At 37.5% G+C, this 20,742-nt stretch overlaps 5 protein-coding genes across 11 annotated transcripts in view; 2 read left to right on the top strand and 3 right to left on the bottom strand.

Annotated features, from left to right (window-relative positions):
• Nucleotides 1–1,856, bottom strand: part of tpte (transmembrane phosphatase with tensin homology) — an 8,686-nt gene extending 6,830 nt beyond the window's left edge. For all 3 annotated transcript variants that reach the window (XM_016481422.1, XM_016481424.1, XM_016481423.1), the window contains exons 1-3: nt 1,440–1,856; nt 1,192–1,344; nt 708–784 (exon numbers count right to left, since the gene is read on the bottom strand). In XM_016481422.1, coding sequence (XP_016336908.1) covers nt 708–757 — 50 coding nt within the window. In that variant the 5' untranslated portion in view covers nt 758–784; nt 1,192–1,344; nt 1,440–1,856. The remainder of the gene's footprint in view (nt 1–707; nt 785–1,191; nt 1,345–1,439) is intronic.
• Nucleotides 1,857–2,267: 411 nt separating this feature from the next.
• Nucleotides 2,268–4,721, top strand: fgl1b (fibrinogen like 1B). 2 transcript variants are annotated; one of them, XM_016481425.1, is made up of 8 exons: nt 2,268–2,473; nt 2,668–2,738; nt 2,844–3,078; nt 3,367–3,526; nt 3,635–3,732; nt 3,803–3,891; nt 3,987–4,177; nt 4,266–4,721. In XM_016481425.1, the coding sequence occupies exons 2-8, from the start codon at nt 2,682–2,684 to the stop codon at nt 4,447–4,449; spliced, it is 1,014 nt and encodes a 337-aa protein (XP_016336911.1). In that variant the 5' UTR covers nt 2,268–2,473; nt 2,668–2,681; the 3' UTR covers nt 4,450–4,721. The 2 variants fall into 2 exon arrangements, with proteins under 2 accessions (XP_016336911.1, XP_016336912.1); XM_016481426.1 differs by having other exon boundaries at nt 2,436–2,455.
• A 332-nt stretch (nt 4,722–5,053) lies between these two features.
• On the bottom strand, nt 5,054–11,302 carry thsd1 (thrombospondin, type I, domain containing 1). Of its 3 annotated transcripts, none has more exons than XM_016481420.1 (5): nt 10,618–11,302; nt 9,709–9,833; nt 7,513–8,472; nt 6,722–6,880; nt 5,054–6,630 (listed from the first exon to the last, which is right to left on the bottom strand). In XM_016481420.1, exons 2-5 carry the CDS (start codon nt 9,764–9,766, stop codon nt 5,192–5,194), a joined length of 2,616 nt encoding a protein of 871 aa, XP_016336906.1. In that variant the 5' UTR covers nt 9,767–9,833; nt 10,618–11,302; the 3' UTR covers nt 5,054–5,191. The 3 variants fall into 3 exon arrangements, with proteins under 3 accessions (XP_016336906.1, XP_016336907.1, XP_016336905.1); XM_016481421.1 differs by having other exon boundaries at nt 9,709–9,828; XM_016481419.1 differs by lacking the exon at nt 10,618–11,302 and having other exon boundaries at nt 9,709–10,095.
• Nucleotides 11,303–11,480: 178 nt separating this feature from the next.
• vps36 (vacuolar protein sorting 36 homolog) overlaps nt 11,481–20,742 on the bottom strand; it is a 12,654-nt gene continuing 3,392 nt past the window's right edge. The window contains exons 3-14 of one of the 2 annotated variants that reach the window (XM_016481417.1): nt 19,345–19,415; nt 19,139–19,253; nt 18,832–18,921; nt 17,605–17,691; nt 17,228–17,260; nt 17,046–17,123; nt 15,554–15,688; nt 14,818–14,883; nt 14,342–14,406; nt 13,947–14,031; nt 12,081–12,157; nt 11,481–11,992 (exon numbers count right to left, since the gene is read on the bottom strand). In XM_016481417.1, the coding sequence (XP_016336903.1) occupies nt 11,911–11,992; nt 12,081–12,157; nt 13,947–14,031; nt 14,342–14,406; nt 14,818–14,883; nt 15,554–15,688; nt 17,046–17,123; nt 17,228–17,260; nt 17,605–17,691; nt 18,832–18,921; nt 19,139–19,253; nt 19,345–19,415 (984 nt within the window). In that variant the 3' untranslated portion in view covers nt 11,481–11,910. The remainder of the gene's footprint in view (nt 11,993–12,080; nt 12,158–13,946; nt 14,032–14,341; nt 14,407–14,817; nt 14,884–15,553; nt 15,689–17,045; nt 17,124–17,227; nt 17,261–17,604; nt 17,692–18,831; nt 18,922–19,138; nt 19,254–19,344; nt 19,416–20,742) is intronic. The other variant, XM_016481418.1, reaches the window with a different exon arrangement.
• Nucleotides 19,229–20,742, top strand: part of proser1 (proline and serine rich 1) — a 14,053-nt gene continuing 12,539 nt past the window's right edge. The window contains exon 1 of the mRNA XM_016481415.1: nt 19,229–19,269. The gene's annotated coding sequence lies outside the window, so the exon portion shown is untranslated. The remainder of the gene's footprint in view (nt 19,270–20,742) is intronic.

The raw sequence follows: 20,742 nt of genomic DNA, 5'->3' as shown, positions 1-20,742 counted from the left end.
TTGTTGTTATGGGCGCGTCTACAGATTTCTTGCCATATGTCTATGTTTCTTGCATCTCACGATTATGTCGTGTATGAAATAATGTCTGTGTGCAGTGTATAAAACAACAAACTGATGATTTATATATAATCATTTGTAATTGTATATACATTGTTGTGATTAATTGTGGCTGGAACAATAATGTAGCTGTAAAAATAGTTGCCTGCTGAAATTGAAATGTATATACATCTTCATCATGACTAGATAGACACGGTGAGTTTGTCTTTACTATACACGTTAGATGTGATCCACCTCATAGTAACAATCCTGTCAGATCGTCCATCCTTTGAGTGAGAGTGTAACGTTACAGGTCGGCCGATCTGGTTTCGTGTTTAAAGTTAATATTTTCGGCAAAAGGAGAGTGGGACGGTGGGCGGTGCTCGGGGTGGTGACTGAAGGCGGTGACTGTGTAGTTCTGACGTCAACTTTTTACGGAAGTCACAACAGTTCGTGAAAAATCACAGCTACTTTAAGCAGGCTGTGTGAATTTTACTGTGGACTGACTGTTTTGAAACTTATATGGTAGTTACATAGCACCTAGACCTCAGTTATCATGAAAAAAGCCAAGAAATTTCAGTTTTGACAACATGGGACCTTTAAAGGTGGGGGAGTAAAGGTCATGATGCTGGTGAAGTGTTAGTAACTTCATTTGAATGTTATTCACTTACCCATTAACTTCCTTGGAATCTAACCCAGGGTTGAAATGCACTGATGTCATTTTTATTGGAAAGTTTTACGTTTCTCTCTGAAAAAAAAATTATTACATGTGAAGAGTTCGGATGCGAAACCCTCTAAGTGCCGTCTGAAATTTTCTTCTAAAACTAGCATTTTTCTCAGACTCCTATGTTTATGTTGTTATTTCAACTTAATAGCAATGAAAACATATTCATTGGCATTAAAGTGAAATTACTGAACCTACACATAGGAGCCTGATAAAAAAATGCTCATTGTAGAAGAAAATTTCAAATGGCACTTAGAGGCGTTTGCATCTGAACTCGTCATATATATATATATATATTAAAAAAAAAAATGTAACTGCAGTTTATTTAAAGAGTATATACTCTCTTTATATGTGATGATAGTTTGAGTTATGATAGCTGTCAAAAATAAAGCAGAACTAACAAACTCAAACATGACAAAATATATACTTACTTTAGACCAATAAATCATCAGAGGGTCCAAATTCAAGCTTTCTGATGTGGATTAAAAGATTTTCTGATTAATATCCCATGGATTACTAATCCGGAAAGTTACTTTCTGTACCAGAAAGTTTCGCAATCAAGTATGAATCTCGAAATTAAATATCTGCATTAAGAAATACAACAAGAAATCATTGGTTTGTTTCAGTCTGAACAAGATCATAGCAAAGGAATGCCAGCTTTGGGAAAACCGATACAAACCAGTCAGAAAGCACATCCGGGAAAACCGTTTTCTTTCGTTTGCTCGACTCGCAGGCAGCTTTTCTGCTCTCTGAACAATCACATGTTCCTCAAACAGGCTTTCTGTGTCAGGTCTCCATGACTGTCTTTACGAGCGGTGACTGTCCCGTGATTTTTTGTGATAACAAAGGAAGGAGGTTCAAAGGTTAGCAGTAATTTTCTTCTGTCTTCCATCCACAACCACATTCACAACGCCCCCTTCTTCACTCCTGCTGCAGACGTAGCGGTTTTGAACTTCCTCATGCGCTTAAGTTAACATGCACACAAAATGGGAATGGGGGCGAATGGGAACAGTGATAACAAAACAAATGCGGTCCTTAAATTCACTGAGGTATTATACTTCGTAGTGTTATTAAAATATGGTTGTAATGAAAGTGCGTTTGCGCGCGCGATACAAGTTTTATTATGTTTTCTTGGGGGCCAAATAGCCTACTCCATCTCCTCAGTAATTGTAAATCCTTGTGGAGACCTTTTTTGTGAAAACTGCTTCATAAAATAACGAAGTAATGATTTGAATAAAATCTAAAAGTCGTCTGTATTAAGGAACAGTTCACGCAAAATAAAATTCTTTAGGCTACTTAATTTCCTCACACCTTTTCAAACACGTTGGCCTAAATGACATTATTTTCGGTGTAAAACACAAATAGCCTATAGAAATTTTAAATGTAAAGACGAAAAAGCAAAATTAGCTGCCTATCCTAAGTAGGCTATCCAGTAGGGATGGTGTAGCCTACTTACTTATATTGCTAATCATAATACTAAAGGTTTTGTTTGTTTTATGTGGAACAGAAATTCCACATAAATTATAAAGCAAACAATTTTACGTTGTTGCTTCTGGTATGTGTGGAATGGGGGAAGATGAAGCATCTTTCTGACCCAGTGGACTGATAATGTGGACCATGCGTAACCAGCAGTGCCTATAAATATTAGAAATGAAAGTCTGGAGGGCATTTCATTGACACTTCATCTGGAGAAGGGTAAGAACACCACGTTCTGTAAGTATAGACTTATATTTAATAAACCTTTATTGATATTTCAAAAGAATATATGACTGCATTGCTTATGTTTCTACTTGCATTTAAACATTTCACAGTGTTGAATGCAAATTAAATGGAAGCTCATGTTTGCTACATTTTATGTGTTTGTATTCTTGGACAAGATTAACACATTTCTCCATTTTCATGTAAAGAATATTAGATAGTCATGTCACAGCTGGTGTTTATCTTGGTGTTTCATGCGCTCACATTTCTTCAAATCTCAGTAAGTTTCACTAGAATTTCTACAGTATCTAGACATTACATAGAAAAACAGCCTATAGAAAAAGAGCCAAAAACAGAAGAATAATGCTGCCTTTGGTTTATCGAGGCAGAGGAAGAATGCCAAGTATCTGAAGTGTTGAAGCTGAAGGAAGAGATTCGTAAGCTGAATAATAAATTGCTGATTGGAGAATGGAAAGTTATGCATCTGCGTAATCACCGACGCTTCAAGCCGATTCCCAACCTGGAACTATCACTGGAACACAAGAAGACCCCTGAAAACAACACTGAACCTTCACCCACCCTACCAAGTACTGGAGGCTCATTATTAGTTCATGACAAAGGTAATGTTTATACTTTTATAAGAAACCTGTGCACTTTGTTAAACCTTTTCATAATTTTATGATAACTGATTATGAACAAATTTTGAAATGTTTTAAAATCAGTTTTTTAATCTATCTGGGGTCTCAAGTCTATTTAAGTTTTTTATTTTATTGTATTTCTTGAATTTTAACTGTGTTATTGCTGGGGTTAAACTGACATACAAAAGGAAAAGAAAAGTACATTGTGATAAAACAGAGTTTCTCAAAATAGTTAAATCATTTTGTTTTTCTATAATTTATGTCTGTTAGATTGTTCGGAGTTATATGACAGACTAAAACCAGGGAGCGGATTCTACAAGATTAAACCCAAACTGTCAGTTGAACCATTCCTTGTGTACTGTGAGATGGAAGATGGTGGGGGCTGGACTGTGATTCAGAAACGGATCAGTGGGAAAGTTGATTTTGACAGGTAAGTCTACTGTCTTTGTACTAATGAATATGTTTGCGGAAAGTTTATATTCTTACATTCAGACCCACATAAAGATCAGTATGATCAAATTGGCATTTCTATTCACAGAAAGTGGGAAGATTATAAAAATGGATTTGGTGATTTTCAGTCAAGCAAAGATGAATTCTGGCTTGGGAATGATCATATTCATGCCCTGCTCAATGATGGTAAGATTTGTATATAAGCTGATCACTCTGCTTTTCTGCTCTACAATAATACAATTAAAATCCTCTTTAGGTGAAAATGTGATGAAAATTGAACTGATGGACTGGAAAGGAGAGAGATCCTATGCCATGTACGACAACTTCAGAGTGTCAGATGAAAAAGTATGTTGTTTTTTTTGGTTCCTACCTTTAACAATTTAATGTCTCCTATTCAATCAAATTCCTCTTTGCTCACATCATTCCTCATCTATCCTCAGGATAAGTACAGGCTGCACTACGGGATGTACAGTGGTCAGGCAGGAGATGCACTGTCCGGAGGGGCCAATATGGTGGAGCAGTGGTCAGCCTCTCATAACGGCATGCAATTCAGCACCCGGGACCAGGATCACGATCGCTACCTGCAAGGAAACTGTGCTGTTGAGAACAGGGGGGGCTGGTGGTATAACAGGTGATGCTGAGGGCTTTCTGAATTTTATGGGCATAGCTTTTTTGTACACTTAACACAGAATCTTATGTTACCTGTTGCTTACTTATAGGTGTCATGCTGCCAATCTTAATGGGAGATTTTACAGAGGTGGAGAGTACAAAGCCAAGCATGATAATGGTGTGGTCTGGGGCACCTGGAGAGGACTGTGGTACTCTCTCAGACGCACAGCCATGAAGGTCCGGCCCAGCTCCTACATGGACAACTTAGGGAGTGGAGTAGGACCTATTGAGTAGCACAACATTTGTGTATTTTACAGTGTATTAACTATAAGATTTACAAGGTATGTGCCAAAAATAAGAAAGGATCTTGTAGGGACAAAAGAAAAGACTTATCTTGGTTAACTGAATAAATACATTGGCTTACATTACAATTACAATTTGATATTAAGTAAAATTATATGCTTATTATTATTTGTGTAAAATGCTAAATATACAACATTGCATGCAATAGCATACAGTATGCATTCCATAATAAAGCAACATCCAAACATACTGAAAGTCTTGATTGAGATTTTGTATCAAACTATTTTTTATCTTACATAGTGTATCTTTAACATGGTTGACAATAAAACAAACATTCATTAAAGAAATGTGCTGTATGTATATTTTCACCTGTTCTCCAAAAACCTGAGAATTTACATTTTCCAGTGTACAAACAAATCCAAATATGTACAAAATATTCTTGTGATATGGATACTGTATAAAGTCCATGACAGTGGTTTGCATAAGTTCAAAATGGCTTTTCAAATTAATAGTCAAAACCCCATAAATAAAAATAAAATTGATCATAGATTTAATTTCAAGGCTCGAAAACATTAATATAATACAAAGAGCTAACAAAATCTGATATGCACGTCCACATGGAGCAAAAATAACCTACTATTAAAAACAAGTGCTTCATTCTATTAAGTCTTTTATTTTGAAGTTTGAGTTTGCTTCAGCAGAGTGTAGGAACCTCCCAGAAACGCAGGTTTGATCAGGTAAGTTTATGAATAGTCAGAACCTCTACTCCATCATCCTCACCCAAGTATCCAGAAATGTCCATCATGTGCTGCTCTGACTCTGTGAGACTATATGGGGAGTTGCTGTAGTCCGCAGAGAGAGGAAGGCTACGACAGCGTCCCCTGCCCTGCTCTGAGGTAGAAAATGTGGAACTGCGTTGCCTTTGGCAGGTTGATGAATTAGCCTCTCGTAGCTTCCTGGCTAGTATGTTCCTCTGGATGGGCGAAGGACCTCTTCTGCTCCAGTTCTGTTCTGCCCGTTCAGCTCGGTCCAGTGCCGAAGATGGGCTTCGAGCTACGCGATGAAGGTCTACCAAGGGCTCCTTTGTTGGTGTCACTGGAACTGAATCTTTCGAGTTTGACTGAGATGGGGGAGTGTCAACCCATGGTCTTCTCCTGTGGTCCACTGAGCTATCAGTTACTCTAGGACTGGAACAAGACCAGACCTCAAGTTCAGGAAGTGTATGCTCCCAGGGTCTGCTTCTACAGCTCCCCTCTAATAGCTGGCGAGGAGTCACCTGGGTCATGCTTCTTTCTCGGTAGGGTCGGGACGGGGGCAGCTGATTCTGGTTGTTCTCGTGGAAGCTTGAAGTTCTCCTGAAGTTGGGATTCTTGGAGTATGGCACTCTACTGCGTTCTACCATCTCCACCCAGTCTGCTGTACGCTCAAGACGATGAGAGCTGGCACTGAATGAAGACTTCGGGGGACTCAGCAACAAGTCCACGTTTTGTCTTTCAGTTAAAGCATTGTTTTTGGGAGGCCACATGGGTTCTGGAAAGGGAGACCTTATGCGAAAGTGACTGCTGCTTGACTCTTCTGGGCTGTCAAGTTCTTGGGGCACTGGAGTTAGACCAGAAGGGGTTGAAGCCATTGCCTCTAGCATGGTGTCGTCGACTGGACTCTGGGACACATGGTAGACTTGAGTGGCCTCTTTTAAGCCCTTCTTCTTCATCTCCTTGAGCTGCTGTTGAGCCAAGTGGTAGCCAAAAATAGGTGGAAGGATCTTTTGTCCAGAAGGAGACATCCTCTCTGGGTCTTGAGAAAGAGGAAGAGGAAGGGACATGCTCTGTTGACGAGCCAACACACCTCGGTCTGAAGGTCCCTGCTTTGCAGGCAAGGTAAGTCCCTTCTGGAGGGGAGCTGCCTGGAGACTTTCTGAGAAACTGGGTCTCTGCATGCTGTGACCACAGATAGAAGCCTCATCAGAGTTCTTCCGACCGCTGGGAGAGTGCAGAGAGCCACGGCGCATGGAGCTGCACTTTGGAGCACGGCAGAGTTTTCTCCACACTGTGATAAAGATAGTGGCCAGGATCACAGCCAGGCACAGGGAGATCCCAGCCACTACCACTAGATTCCCAGTTAGGGGTGAGCTCACAGCTGGCGGAGGGGTGAGTGGTGGAGGTGGAAGCACCTCTACATAAAGAAAAAACAGAATGGAGTTTATTCTGAAATAATTGGTTCTGAAAACAAAAAAATAAATAGATAAAAACAGTAAAATGCTTACCAGTGCAATCTTCCAGTGAACAGTGTGACTGCTCTCTAACCATGCCAGTGCATTGCATCCCACCACTAGAGGGCAGCAGACATTCACGAACACGCTCTCGCACCCCTTCTCCGCATGTCACACTACAACCACTCCATGGCTGCCATGGTCCCCACATTCCTTTAGAGCAATGATACATATCAGAGAGAAGAAATACATTAAAAAAAAAGTAAATTTTGTCTCAAGAAAATGTAAATGATGCTTTCCTATCAAAATCCTTGCTAAGATGCCAAGGTGTTTCTAAGGCATTTTCAGAGTGTTCTGGGTAATTGTTAGCTGGTTGCAATACTATGTTTAATACTTAGGGTTAGAGGTTAGGGCAGGGGTGTCCAGTGCTGCTCCTGGAGGGCTACCTTCCTGCAGAGTTTAGCTCCAACACACCTGCCAAGAAGTTTCTAGTGATCCTGAAGACCTTGAGTAGCTTGTTCAGTTAAATTTAATTAGGGCTGGAGGCAAACTTTGCTGGAAAGTGGCTCTTCAGGAGTAGGACTGGACACCCCTGGGTTATGGGTTAAAATCCCTAATCCTAAGTATAAACAACAGCAATAGTGATAAATGCCTTAGTATTCACCACTAGTTAGTGAAATTAGCAAATAAAAATAATTAGGAATGTTTGCATTTAGGTTGCTTTATTCAACCTAATGTGATTCTGTCAGGCCTAAAACATAAAATTAAGAACAAATCAGTAGTGCTAATTCCAGATTAAATTAGTTATTTTTTTGTACATGCTCAACTGATAAAAGCAGACTCACTTGTATGTCTTTGCACAATCACACAGGTGTGGGCTAAACTGGGAGCCTTACTGTAGACGAGTGTGAAATGGAAGCAGTACTTTTTCCTGCCAGGGTCAAAGATGGAGCAGTTAAACTCAGTCTCATTCTCCCCTTGTGTGAGGAAATTGAAGGCCAGTTGAGAGGGAGCAGCCATGTCATTACTCTCTTCCTTATAAAGCAGAACTTTTCCATTTGTAACTGTACAGGGAGGAGCAATTCGACGAACAGAAATGGTTCCTTCACAGCCACTTTTGTAAATGTTATCCACAACAAGCTTGTAGGAGAAGATGCTGGACAGGTAAAGAGGACCAAAGGATTTGATGTCTTCCTGGATGTGAGGGGATTTTAGGGAAATCTGGATGAAGCCACGCTCTGTCAGAGGGGATGCACATGGCATCTCCAGATGCTGTGACCTAACTACTTTGATATTGTGTCTTATCCGGTTCTGCACCTTCTCAAAGGTGTTCCTCCCTACCTGGACTTGTTCCAGGTAGCTGACATCAAGGAAGAGAGTTGAAGCTTTGCTGCTCGAACAAGGATGGAAGTTGTCGTTAGTGTACACTCCAATCCTAAAGTCATTAGAGCTCCGGTTGTTGCTGCCACGATCCACAGCCAGGTGAAAGGTGGGCCAGTGCACATGCAGAACTGGACTCCACCACCAGATGGCACTCCTGTTAGACACACCAAGGTTGTGCTTCTGCTCCAGTCGGAATCTGAAATAACCTGCATACAGGAAGCAAGAGCAGTTGAACTCCAGTGACCCATCTGATTGGTTAAGGGGAAGCGACCTGGAGAGTACTGTAACATTCCTGTCGATGTCAATCAATGACACTGTCAGCCTGTGGCCGGTGAAGTTGCTTTCAGTGTTGTAATCCACAAACACACTGGCATTGCTCAAGGCGATGTGCATTGATGGCCAGAGATGGATACCAGCCATTGCTATACAAAAAAAGAAAATATAAATGAAAATCAATCAAGAGACCTAAAACTTAGGCAAAATTTGATGAACAGTTTGGATATTTGCCAACTTATTGTCATGAAGTTGGGTGAGTGGTTTCCTTTAGCTATAGATTCTGTGTGGTTGTTAGCATGTAGTTATACTGTTACAAGAATGTTCTGTGTGGTTTGTAGGTGGTATTTACTGGTCAAACACTAAAGAGCCCACTCTCAAGTCTCTATGGTTGTGGTCCTCCTCTGGCTTAGGAGTTTTTGCCGCTCTTATTTTCTGCCAGTGAAAAACTAAGTCCGATTGCTAAAAACATTAGAAGACTGCCAACTACAGGCCTGGAAGAAATTTCACAGTATTTCTTCTCTTCTTTTTGGCTTTTCTGCTACTTTTATTGACAGTGACTGTCTGGTGGACAGAAAATAATATGGAGAAAAGGGAGGAACGTGATCTTTAGAATACACAAACTCACCATTACCAGTATATGCACCACAGCCCATTGTGACGGAGCACATGTGCCAACCACTAGGTCATGACTTCAACTAAATTGGTCAATTGTTTCATACCTAGATTAGACTTTATGGTTTATCTCTAATATTACTGTAGATTTAAGGTTGTGCATTTGGAGCCATATGTAAATACTATACTACTTCGTTATACTTAATAATGCAACACTTGAAACACATAAATTCTCACAGAATTTTTCAAGTTTTAAGTTCTACTGCTGCACAGCACTGTTGTCTATTCCCGCAGTATAAGAACTTGAAGAGGCATTGTGATTTACAAATGCTGTGTGTGTGGGTCACTTCCTGCAGAAAAAACAAATACATCCAGGGGAAGAGAGTGCAGGAAAAGTCAGTGACCCTCCCTTCCCCCTCCCTACATTTTCCTCTCCAACTGAACTCGATTTACCACGGTGCACTTGAAACGGCCAATCACTGACCTTCATTTAAACTCTATTTTGCATGAGAAGCAGAAAAGTTGGATTATATAACTGAACATGTGTGCCGTTGTCATGATTCCTGCGGATGTAATGAGAACTGAATAGTTTTATTACACCTGTTGAATTGCAGGTTTGGAGTTCCTTTCCTTTCCAAAGTCACTTATGGTTTGCATGCTCGCGGCATTAAGGCATAATTTTCCATAAAGCTGCTTTGGCATACAAATAAAGTTGACTTGACTAAGTTCCAGGATAAACTGTTCTTTAAAATCTAAGGACATCTTCTCACCAAATCCCATCAGGAAGAGCAGCACAAATAGGGTCGCTGTAGGGAAGCCCTGTGTCATTCCGACTTCTGCGGCCTCTTATCTTTCTTTGTCCACATCACCCCAATCCACTGTTATTCACTCTGTCCTGACACAGATCAAATTCAATAAGATACAAGATATGAATATGTTCATTCTCCATACCACACTTTTTGTTTTGGAAATCACCTAACTCTTTCACTGGACTATCAGTTGGTAAGGTGGAAAAATGAATTTGAATATCTTCTTGATAATCTCACATTTTAACACATAGTATATAGACTATTCAGTACATACACATAATAGGCTACACTTACACTTAATAAAACACAGGCTACACACACAATGGCTTTTATTGATTTTTATTTTTTTTCTTGATGAATCCAAACATTACTGAGCAAGGGTTAGTTATGGAAAAAAGAAATAAACTGCCTTTTTTGAGGCAGTTATGTGTATATATAATAACCTCTAATCTATAAAGAATATATATAATCTCTATAGAGAATATAGAGAAAATCTAAATATACATTCTATATTAATATAATCTGTATTCATTATATTTTATCATAAATATAGAATTATTACAAAATACTATATATTATTCTATTATAAAATAAAATTCGGTATAATAAATAGTAATGTTATAATGTTGCTGGGGCACAATACTGATTTGAACACTCTAAACGTTCAAATTCCTATTACTTTATGTTGTAGACTTACTACTCATATTGTCCAGATATCTGTACTCTTGAACTTATACAAAATAAACTAAAAAAAACCTTGCATTACACTTCTTACAGGTATAAACAAAACCTGTCGATATCCTACACTTAAATGCTAAAATTAAAGGTAAATAAAGGTATAGAGGTAGATGATACAAGTATTTTACTTACATATGACATTGAGTCGGATGAATACCGTTATGTTCTTGTATCCTGGTCGGGCTGAAAGGCATCACGATACCGTGAGTTTAGTTTTTAAGCGTTAATGAATGAACGTCACGCTCTGAGGTACGCTCCAGACTGAGCGACAGTGAATGCGCTCCCTTGCGTCCTCTACCGGCGGTATTAGGGAAATTAAGTTAGGATGCGGTCTGGTCTCCACAAAAATCTATTTAGTATTTGAGTCTAGCCAACGAATTGTGAAGAACTGCATATTATACATTTTCAATGTGAATCCAAGGCTCTCTATAAATACAGCGAATTAGCTACTATATTTCATGTTACCAAACATAAATGGCAGAGGTTGGCGGTGAATCATCTGCTCAATAAATCTCACAAAGGGAAGGTCTGTCTCAAGATGAGCTTGGCATTTCAGGCAAAATTTTAAGTTCATTAATATATTAAACTATATTTAGGAACAGTCTACTCATTGTAATCGCAGTTGTCATTACTGGCTCACATGCTTCCATGTAAAGACCTTAGAAAAACAACATAATTCCATAATTAGTGCCATAAAAGACAAACAACGCTGGTGAAGCATCTGATATAATACAGCAGAATGAAAAAATGCCAATGAAACGTGATAAGACACTAGAAATAATCAATAAAGATAAATGAACACATGAAATAAAACCCAAAGAGAGAAAATGTTTTTTAAAAAATATAATTTTTACACAACAGTCCAAAATAAGTATGGAAGACTTTATGCTTCCATAAGGGGAAAAGCAGATTGCTCTCAACAAAAGTGTCACTGAATTATTATTTTGATGTTTTGAATTTTCTGGTTATTCTGGCTTTTTTTTTTTTTTTGTAGAATTTTAATTAAACATTTTCCTTACCTTCTTTCTCATGTGTTTACAACACAGTTTGATGCATAATGCACACATATTTTTATGGACAATCTGACAGCATTGAATATGCGCTGGAGTCACACACAATGTCAACATAACTGATTTCAACAACGAACTTTGTCCTCTGCATCCTCATAATCATTTCTGTCATCCCCTTTTCATTAGAGGCTGTGGAAATAACTAAACATGTTAGACACAGAAAAAAAAACAGATGCTGTAACGTACGTAAGTACCTTAACCAACATTCATGAAAGACCCTATTGACAAACACAGTGGAAAGTAGGTGCCCACTTGTGTCCAGAGCGAGAGCTAATCAGTTATCAGTTCTGAGAGGGATCCGGGGCCAGCAGGAGCTGAGAGCCAGCCGGGTTCGATAACATATCGGCTTCATGCGTCAGAACAGGTTGGGATAAAAACGCAGACCTTCTACCGAATCGTCTCGGCACAAGTGACCCATTTTTTCAGCTAGTAACAACCTGTAAAGGAGAGCAATACATCAAAATAGCGAGAAGACACTTGTGGGATGAATTATTGATGAAATAAGGAAAAGGATGTCTCCTGTACCTTTCTTTAGCAAGGAGAACTGACAGTCCCAACAACTTGGCAAACTCTTCGGCTGTGAGGGAGCCTTTATCAGACACCTGGGGGAGGAAAAAGAGAAGGAAACCTCAATTAAACCAGATGGATGCCCACCAAAACCACCGCTCTGTGTTTGGGGGAATTGCCAAAGCTAAAAATATACAATACTATGTTTTGAGTAGATAAATGTGTCACAGTGAGTTTATAAAGCAAATTTCTCACACTAGAATTAAAAGGAAAAAAGTTGAAGAAATTCTTATTATTATTTATAAGAACTAAATTATTTTTGAATTTCATTTTTTAAATGACAATTAAGCAAATTTCTTGCCCAAAATACTCATAATAATAATGCACTTAAGCATTTTAATTTATTTAATTTTTCTTAAAGAAAATAAATTACATGCTAATGAAATTGGTTTGATTTGTATTTATATCACTTAATGCTGTGACTGCTGTCAAATGATTAATCGCATCCAAAAGAAAAGCTTTTGTTTACATAATAAATGTTTGGGTACTGTGCATATTTATTATGTATATATATAAATACACACACATACAGTGAAAATGAGAAACAAGAGACCAAAAAATGCAGATGAGCTGAAGGCCACTGTCAAAGAAATCTGGGCTTCCATACCACCTCAGCAGTGCCACAAACTGATCACTGAACCGAATTGAGGCAGTAATTAAAGCAAAAGGAGCCCCTACCAAGTATTGAGTACATGTACAGTAAATGAACATACTTTCCAGAAGGCCAACAATTCACTAAAAATGTTTTTTTTATTGGTCTTATGAAGTATTCTAATTTGTTGAGATAGTGAATTGGTGGGTTTTTGTTAAATGTGAGCCAAAATCATCACAATTAAAAGAACCAAAGACTTAAACTACTTCAGTCTGTGTGCATTGAATTTATTTAATACACGAGTTTCACAATTTGAGTTGAATTACTGAAATAAATGAACTTTTCCATGACATTCTAATTTATTGAGATGCACCTGTACATAATAAATATACACAGTACACACATATATTATGTAACAAACTTTTATTTTGGATGCGATTAACCGCGATTAATCCTTTGACAGCACTAATATAAATATATATTAAATTCTATATAATCATAATAATTCTTCCAAATCATACGCAATAAAAAAAAAAGTGAATTAACATTTTTTTACATTTTGCAATGAGATTTTGTAATTTTTGGCATCACAATAACAACAACTTTGGTGGAAAACGATTCTACAATGCAAAATATTTTAATGGTTCTAAAATTGGCTTTGTTTAAGCTAAATCTAATTTCTTATTCTTATTTTAGTGTCAAATATGACCCAGGTGTGATCTTGACTGGTTTCGTGAGATTCACCTACTGTACTGTATATACACACCAAACTTAATGGCTGATTCAATATGAATAGAGCAATAATTGCCAACTCATGTCAAATGATCTTCAAATATTCTTGCTTTGTTTTTTTTTTAACATTCCTCTCCTTTACCACATCTGTCTTGGACTCTTCAGGGATGGACATTTCTAATCTGATATGCCTCTCCTTCCAAATCTTTGACCTAAAACACCACCACATCTGCTAGCTGTGTCTTGTCCAAAAATACTTTGAAAGTGGTTAATTTCATGCAATTTCTAGGAGTATGAAACGGGAAACTTCTCTCACTCTCCTAACCACAACCATTTAATAGAAGAGGAAGAAATTGGCTGTACAAGTTTGTGGTTATAAATCTGATCCAATTTCCACTCTACGAACCTGTAATTAAACATGACAGGAAGTTGCTGCATGATGTTTGAATGGCCACATAAGTGATTTCACAGATGGGGGAAAATGATGGCACGGCACTCACGTTATCTAGAGCTGAGGCAATCATTTCCTCTTCACTGTGGGACTGGAGCTGAACCACCATCACGCCGCTGTCAAATACTCGCAACCTGACAGGGAATGAAAATTATGTTTATGTTGCTGGTTGCTTAAGAACCCAACTGCTTTGTAATCTAACTGTATGCAACCTAATTGTGGTTTGTGAATCAAATGGTTGTTTTCTTTTGAAAGGTGGAAAATGCAGCCAACAGACAGAGGGCGGACATGGGTCCTGAAAACAGGAAGTCTGCCAGGAAGTGGCTGACCGATCCCACGCTGACCTCCTTCAGCCTACAAAGACTGGCTTACACAGACACATCCACATTTGCTCACTTTTACTCACGCAAACACACACACAAATCAAAATGCTCACACCCTTACCGTAGAGGAAGCTTCAGTGATTCAAACAACTTGCAGGCATTGACTAAGTCCTCTGGAGAGAGAAGCTGTGAAGAAATTTGCGAGAAGATCCATCCAGAATGTTTTTCAAAAAAAATTCACCATAGAGCTACATAAATATTTATGTATATTCAAAAAAATAACCCTAAAGATATTTTCCTTACACTTTTTAAATGTGTGTGTACACATTAAAAAGGTTTTAAATGTCATTATGATTCTTTTTTTGGGGACTATACCACATGACATTTTAGAACCTGAAATAACTTTGCTGTCAACATTCTGATAGATGCAAACCAAACCAATGCATCACACTCGCATTTAAAGTGAGAGCTTTCTCTCTACTCTCCAGATGGTTGTGCCATCATCAGCTTCACTCTTAATGCTGCTGGGAAGGAGATCAGGATCAGATCTGATTAACTCAATCACAAGACACACCGATGTGTCCAACTTCATCATACCTCCATACCACGGGCTCTGTTCACCAAACAGTACACTTCAGTGAGGGTCATCATTCCTCCACGCTCCTATAGAGAGACAGAATAACAAAGAAAGATATATCACCAAGTATGACAGAATGTATAGTCATCTGGGTATTATTGCAAATTAAACCCCAACAAGGTGATGATTTTCAGATAATGATCAGCTAACTTTACGTTATCATAATGAATACACAGCTACTCATCCCCCCCCCAATATAGAAGAGAAAGATGTGAAGACATACAAAACATGAAATTACCACACCTAAACATAACATGTTCATAAGTTTGCTGTTGGTAAGAATTTTTAAAATTATTTTAAAAGAAGTCTCTTATGCTAACCAAGGTTACAATTTAAAATAACTTTTTTTATTCTAATATATTAAAAAATGTAATTTATTCCTATGATGGTCTTCAGTCTTCAGTGTCTTTATTCATTTCTTCTTTTTATCAGGGTTGAAAACAGTTGTGCTGCTTTATATTTATGTGGAAACCGTGATACATTGTTTTAAGGATTCTTTGATGAACAAAATGTTCAAAAGAACATAATTTACAAGAAATAGAAACCTTTTGTAGTATTATAAATGTATTGACTCCTAATTTCTTTCAATCAAAAATCTTACTGACCCCAAACGTTTGAACAGTGGTGTATATATGCATGTGGCCATGCAAAGCTACTTGATGATAAGCACTAGAAATATATAAAACACACAGTTACCTCCAGTGGGGCCTGCAGCATGTCTCCCAGCTGTTTGGCGAGTTGGATGTGGTATTTTGTGCCTGAGCCGTGTGTCTCTCTGGTCACTGGGTTGGCTATACCCATACTCAGCAAATAAGACTTGAAGCGGATAGTCTGTCGGATGGCACACAAAACAAACATGACAAAATTAATTGTAGCTCTACAGTAACTAAATATAAGAAAGAATGAGCAAGCCTGGCCGTTATAGGCTACTATCAATGCTGAGAAACTCAAATTTTAGCATGTGAACTTCAACATTTCTACAGATGGAACAAAACCCATCAACTCATTTTTAGATGCGGCAAAGTTTTTCCTCATCTGATTGTGGACTTCTGTAATAACTGGTAATTTTCTGTGCAATAAATATTTGTGTCTATTTGGATGCAATGCTGCATTTAAGAAACATGGTGGATCTCAATCCTGGCTGCTTTTCAGCTCAATTCTAGGTTCTATTTATGTCACCGTCTCATTTCCTTGCCCTCGATGCCCCTGTACAAAGTGTATGTTGCGAGCGAACGGGATTTCTGAGCTCTGTGTGGATTACACTGCCAATGTTTGCCAAGCTTTGGATTTATAGACACTCCACTGAGCCAGAGAACATGACACAAAGGTACATAATCGAATGTATTGTTTTATTGAAGAGAGAAGGACTGGTATCTGACCTTTTAGAAGCATATCTGTGCATATGGAGGCCAAATAAAACAAAACATTTAGCTATAACAATAAATATAACAGCTGTTATCTACATGTAATCTAAGAAAGCCTATTAACTTAAGCAGGATCAAAGCAGTAATCGACTTTGAGGAGGAAACAGCCTTATAAAAAGGCTCTTGTTACAAGTTCATATGTGTATACACTGCTATTTAAAATATTTGGGGCAGTAACTTTTTTTTTTAAATCAATACTTTTATTCAGCAAGGATGCATTCAATTATTCAAAAGTGATAAAGACTTTTACACTGTTTAAAAAGATTTATATTTCAAATAAATGCTGATCATTGGAACTTTCTAGTCATCAAAGAACGCATCACAGTTTTCACAAAAATATTAATCCGTAAAACTGTTATTAAAATTGATAATAATAAGAAATGTTTCTTCAGCAAATCAGCATATTAGAATGATTTCTAAAGAATCATGTGACACTAAAGACTGAAGCAATGATGCTGAAAATTCAGCTTTGCCATCACATGAATAAAAAAAAACATTTGAAAATATATTCTAATTGAAAACAGTTCTTTTAAATTGTAATAATATTTCACAATATTACTGTTTTATCACATTGAAGGATTGCTCAACATAAGACACTTCTTTCAGAAGCATAAAAAAATATCTTACTGCCCCAAACTTTTGAACAGTAATGTATAAAATCCAGTATTTGATTAATGATTGGCTAATGTCAAATATCTCAGCCAATCACATGGTGAAACACTGGTGCTTCAGAAAACCAAGCACCTCAGGGTCTTTAAGCTCACCTCATCTTCTGTGATGTCACCCTGCTTGTCTTTGATTTTGTTGGCAATGGATTTAGAGACCTCCACCATCTCTTTGGCCTGCAGGGAAAGATATAGATTAGCTGAATCAAGACCAATAAACTTGACCATGGCTGTATTGCGCAGGATAACAGGCCGACCCACAGACCTACTGAGTAACTGACCTTTTCCATCAGTTTACTGAGATCCTCAAAGGCCTGAAAGAAAAGAGAGATTTTAGAATAAAAACATGAAAGAAATGACATCCAAAACACCTCTTTATCAAGGGCCGAAATCACCTGTAAATCACTGGGTGTGCCCACACCTAACAGGATATCCCACCGCTGTGCACTCTCTTTTTATCTTCCATTATAGATGTGCCAGGAAGCTAATCAGAGCTATGAGGTCATCTGGCATTAAAACCAGGGTCCCACTTTCTATCAACATCAGGGGCCCCTTAAAAGGGAGCCATGGCGCCCACAGCTTTCCCGATTATCTCAGGCTGGTATCCCAGTGCTGTATGTTAGATATGACTACCTGTCAGTCTGTTTCTCTTTCTTACCTCAGAAATGTTTTTATCGGTCTCTTTTCTTTTCTTTTCCAACTTCCGTTCAATCCCCACAATCCCCACTGCGCGTGTTCTTCCTGCCTACAGGACCACAGACAGCAGGAGAGAAAAAAATGAGCCTCGCTCTTTGTTAAACATGCACACGCACAAACAATAACTCAAAAAACATGCAAACAAATAACAAAGGAACAGGAAGGAAAGGGTTTGCCCAGGGGTTACTGCTTCAGGGCCACGGCTTGTTCTTTACAAGATACAAACTAAAAAAAAAAACAGCGATACAAATGTTGCAAGATATCTATAATATATAATAAATAAACATATCAAAGGTAAAACAACATTTTGTAAATATTTAAACAGCACAATATCACAAATGACAAATTGCAAATAACATTATTACAGTGCCACCTTGAGGATGTAATAGGGACATTCAAAACAGAATTAACAGGCAATTCACAAAGATTTATTTTATTCTGAAGTGTCATCAGATCCCTAGAGTAGATAACTGACTAGCGGCCACCACTATGAATATTTATTTAAAATAATTAATGCTATTTTCCAGTTAAGAACTGCTGACACAGTTGTATCTGGAGCCGATGCAACTTAGTTATTTATATATATATATATGGTAAGAAAATAGCAATTGATTAAACTCAAATTAATCAAATACATTAAATAAATCATGTCATTAATTGAAAACAATATCAATTGCTAATGCTTGCATTATTCAGCAATTCACAAAATAATAATTATTATTAAAAATACATAGCTACAGTGTTATTGTTAGTTAAAACTAAAATTATTTAAACAATTTTTGGCAACTAACTGAAATAAATTGATGTTAAAGTACTAAAATAATTCTGACTTATTTCAGTGAAAATTATTTTAGTAAAATCACTAAAAGTAAAACTGATCTAATAAAAAAATAAAGCTAATTTAAAATGAAACAAATTAAAATAATAAAAGTACGTAACACATCTGCTAAAACAAACTAAAATTAAAATGGAATGTAAAAGTATAATAATAAAAGATATTTCAAAATATTAATAAATATAACTAAAATATACATATAAATACTAAAATAACACTGGATAATTATAATAACTGTTCAATGCATAAATATATACAAAATAATAACATTTGCTATTATTTAAAAAAAACAATGAAATAACAAAACAAAACCCAGTTGTTAATATATTATTCAAAGTTTCAGTTTTAGCTAACCTTGGGTCCTATTCCTGTGGGGATGGGCTGTGAGACAGGTGTATTCTCCCAATGTTTCTGAGTCATCTCTTCAGTTAGACGTCTGTAAAACTACACACCAAACACAGCACAAGTTCCCTTATTTACCCCTTTCTAACACTTCTGCTCCGTTCCTCGCTAAATGTCATGACTGCTTATAGTACATGCTTCAAACTGTATTAAGCCAGATTTAGTGGAGTAATAAGCTCTATGTACGTGGAAGCAGAATTAATCTATGCATCATCATCTCAGTTGAAATATTTGTGACATCACTCCTTAAGTTACTGACCTCAATCTGCCCATGTTCCTTGAAGGACAGCTTTATAAAAGAGTACTTGCTGTGCTGGTAGGGGCCTGGCTCCTTATTTTCCGGGGCTGGATGCAGGTGAATGACAATCTTGGCACTGCAGGGTTTGAAAGGTAACAGTTTATTTTTAAAATATAGATATATGCTACAGATGCATTAGATGCACACTTATGTTTAAGTGCAGTCACCTTTTTCCGATGCCAGCTGCTTGCTCCTCAAAGAATATGATCTGTGACAAGTGTATGCATATACAACATTCCTACAGAGAAAGAGAGATTTCAGGCATTGTTCTTTAATTAAAGCAAAAGGACATTTAAGAGTGAGAAAAAAAAAAGTTCAACAGAAGTTAAGATATTGGACATGACTTTTTGTAAGAGTAGGGTGTCCATATTTTAGTTTTCCAAAAAAAGGACAGTGGGTGTGGATGGGGCTGGGGGCTGAGGTGTGGTTAGCTGGTGGTTAAAGTAATGCCGAAAGCGCCCAAGTAACGTAATCCCAAATATCAAAACTCAAAATATGTCATTTCCATACCTAAAATACATATTTTACAGTCACTGTTATGCAGATTGATCATAAATCTAGCTAAAAGGCTTCCTACCAGTGGCCCTCCTTCACAAAACTTAACATCTAGCACAGTTTTATCATAGGTAGAATCAGGGCCGTAGCTGGGGTTTGTGAGGCCCCGGTGCAGGTTGTACCCATGGGCCCTGTTTGAAATCGTGTAAATAGCACAAATAAATAAATAGTGGGGGGCTGGGGTGTGGTTGGTTGATGGTTTAAGTAATGCCCAAAGTAGCGCAATCTCAAATATCAAAACTCAAAATGTCATTTAAATACCTAATATACATATTTTACAGTCACTGTTAAGCATATTTATCATAAACATAGCTAAAAAGATTCCTACCAGTGGCCGCCCTTCACAAAACTTAACATCTAGCACAGTTTTATAGAATGTAGAATGCAAAATGTTTCAATACAAGCATTTCAGTCAAATGTAATTTATGCAACATTTCAAACCCACGGGGGAAAATCAACTAGGCCTGGATGATAAAAAGGTATTGATATTTATCGACGGTACACCTTCTTCGATAATGATATAAAAAATGTTCAATATAGTGCACAATATAGGCACGTGCTATGAGTGACGCAGACAGCACACACAAACACATGCTGAATTGAGCGCTGTGCCTGCCTGTTATGAGGAGATTGTGAATAAAAAAATGATATAAGTCGAATTTAAAATAAACATTTGCATTTGAATGCAAAAATAGTACAATCAAATGTTAGGTGTGTGTCAGGGAGCGTCATCAGTGGAGCACGAGATGCGGTGATGATGCTGTATGTGACGTTGATGCATTTTAATGTTTTGTTAGTCTAGCCCACGAGACGTGCAGTTGCTGCATTATTCATTCAAAATATTAGAGAACTATAGTAGCTCAATGTGTAGAAGATCTTGATTAGGTTAAAACCGAAACCAAGTCATTCACACAGAACGCATATTCAGAACATTGTTAGATGGACAAATATGACTGCTGCACTCGCGTCTCATGCAAGAGATGCAAAGAAAGTCATGCAAAGTTAAAACA

The sequence above is a fragment of the Sinocyclocheilus anshuiensis genome, unplaced genomic scaffold, assembly GCF_001515605.1.
Source record: "Sinocyclocheilus anshuiensis isolate Anshui unplaced genomic scaffold, SAMN03320099.WGS_v1.1 scaffold741, whole genome shotgun sequence".
Classification (NCBI taxonomy): Eukaryota; Metazoa; Chordata; class Actinopteri; order Cypriniformes; family Cyprinidae; genus Sinocyclocheilus; species Sinocyclocheilus anshuiensis.
This window is presented reverse-complemented; position numbering and strand designations above follow the sequence as displayed.

What these genes read in the sequence shown, in the direction of transcription:
- thsd1 (XM_016481420.1), bottom strand. Translation starts at nt 9,766, where the DNA reads ATGACACAGGGCTTCCCTACAGCGACCCTATTTGTGCTGCTCTTCCTG. An exon ending in GATTGTGCAAAGACATACAA is followed by an intron (nt 6,881 to 7,512) that starts GTGAGTCTGCTT and finishes ATTGCTCTAAAG; the next exon opens with GAATGTGGGGACCATGGCAG. An exon ending in TTCACTGGAAGATTGCACTG is followed by an intron (nt 6,631 to 6,721) that starts GTAAGCATTTTA and finishes TTCTTTATGTAG; the next exon opens with AGGTGCTTCCACCTCCACCA.
- fgl1b (XM_016481425.1), top strand. Translation starts at nt 2,682, where the DNA reads ATGTCACAGCTGGTGTTTATCTTGGTGTTTCATGCGCTCACATTTCTT. An exon ending in ATTATTAGTTCATGACAAAG is followed by an intron (nt 3,079 to 3,366) that starts GTAATGTTTATA and finishes TATGTCTGTTAG; the next exon opens with ATTGTTCGGAGTTATATGAC. An exon ending in GGGAAAGTTGATTTTGACAG is followed by an intron (nt 3,527 to 3,634) that starts GTAAGTCTACTG and finishes TTCTATTCACAG; the next exon opens with AAAGTGGGAAGATTATAAAA.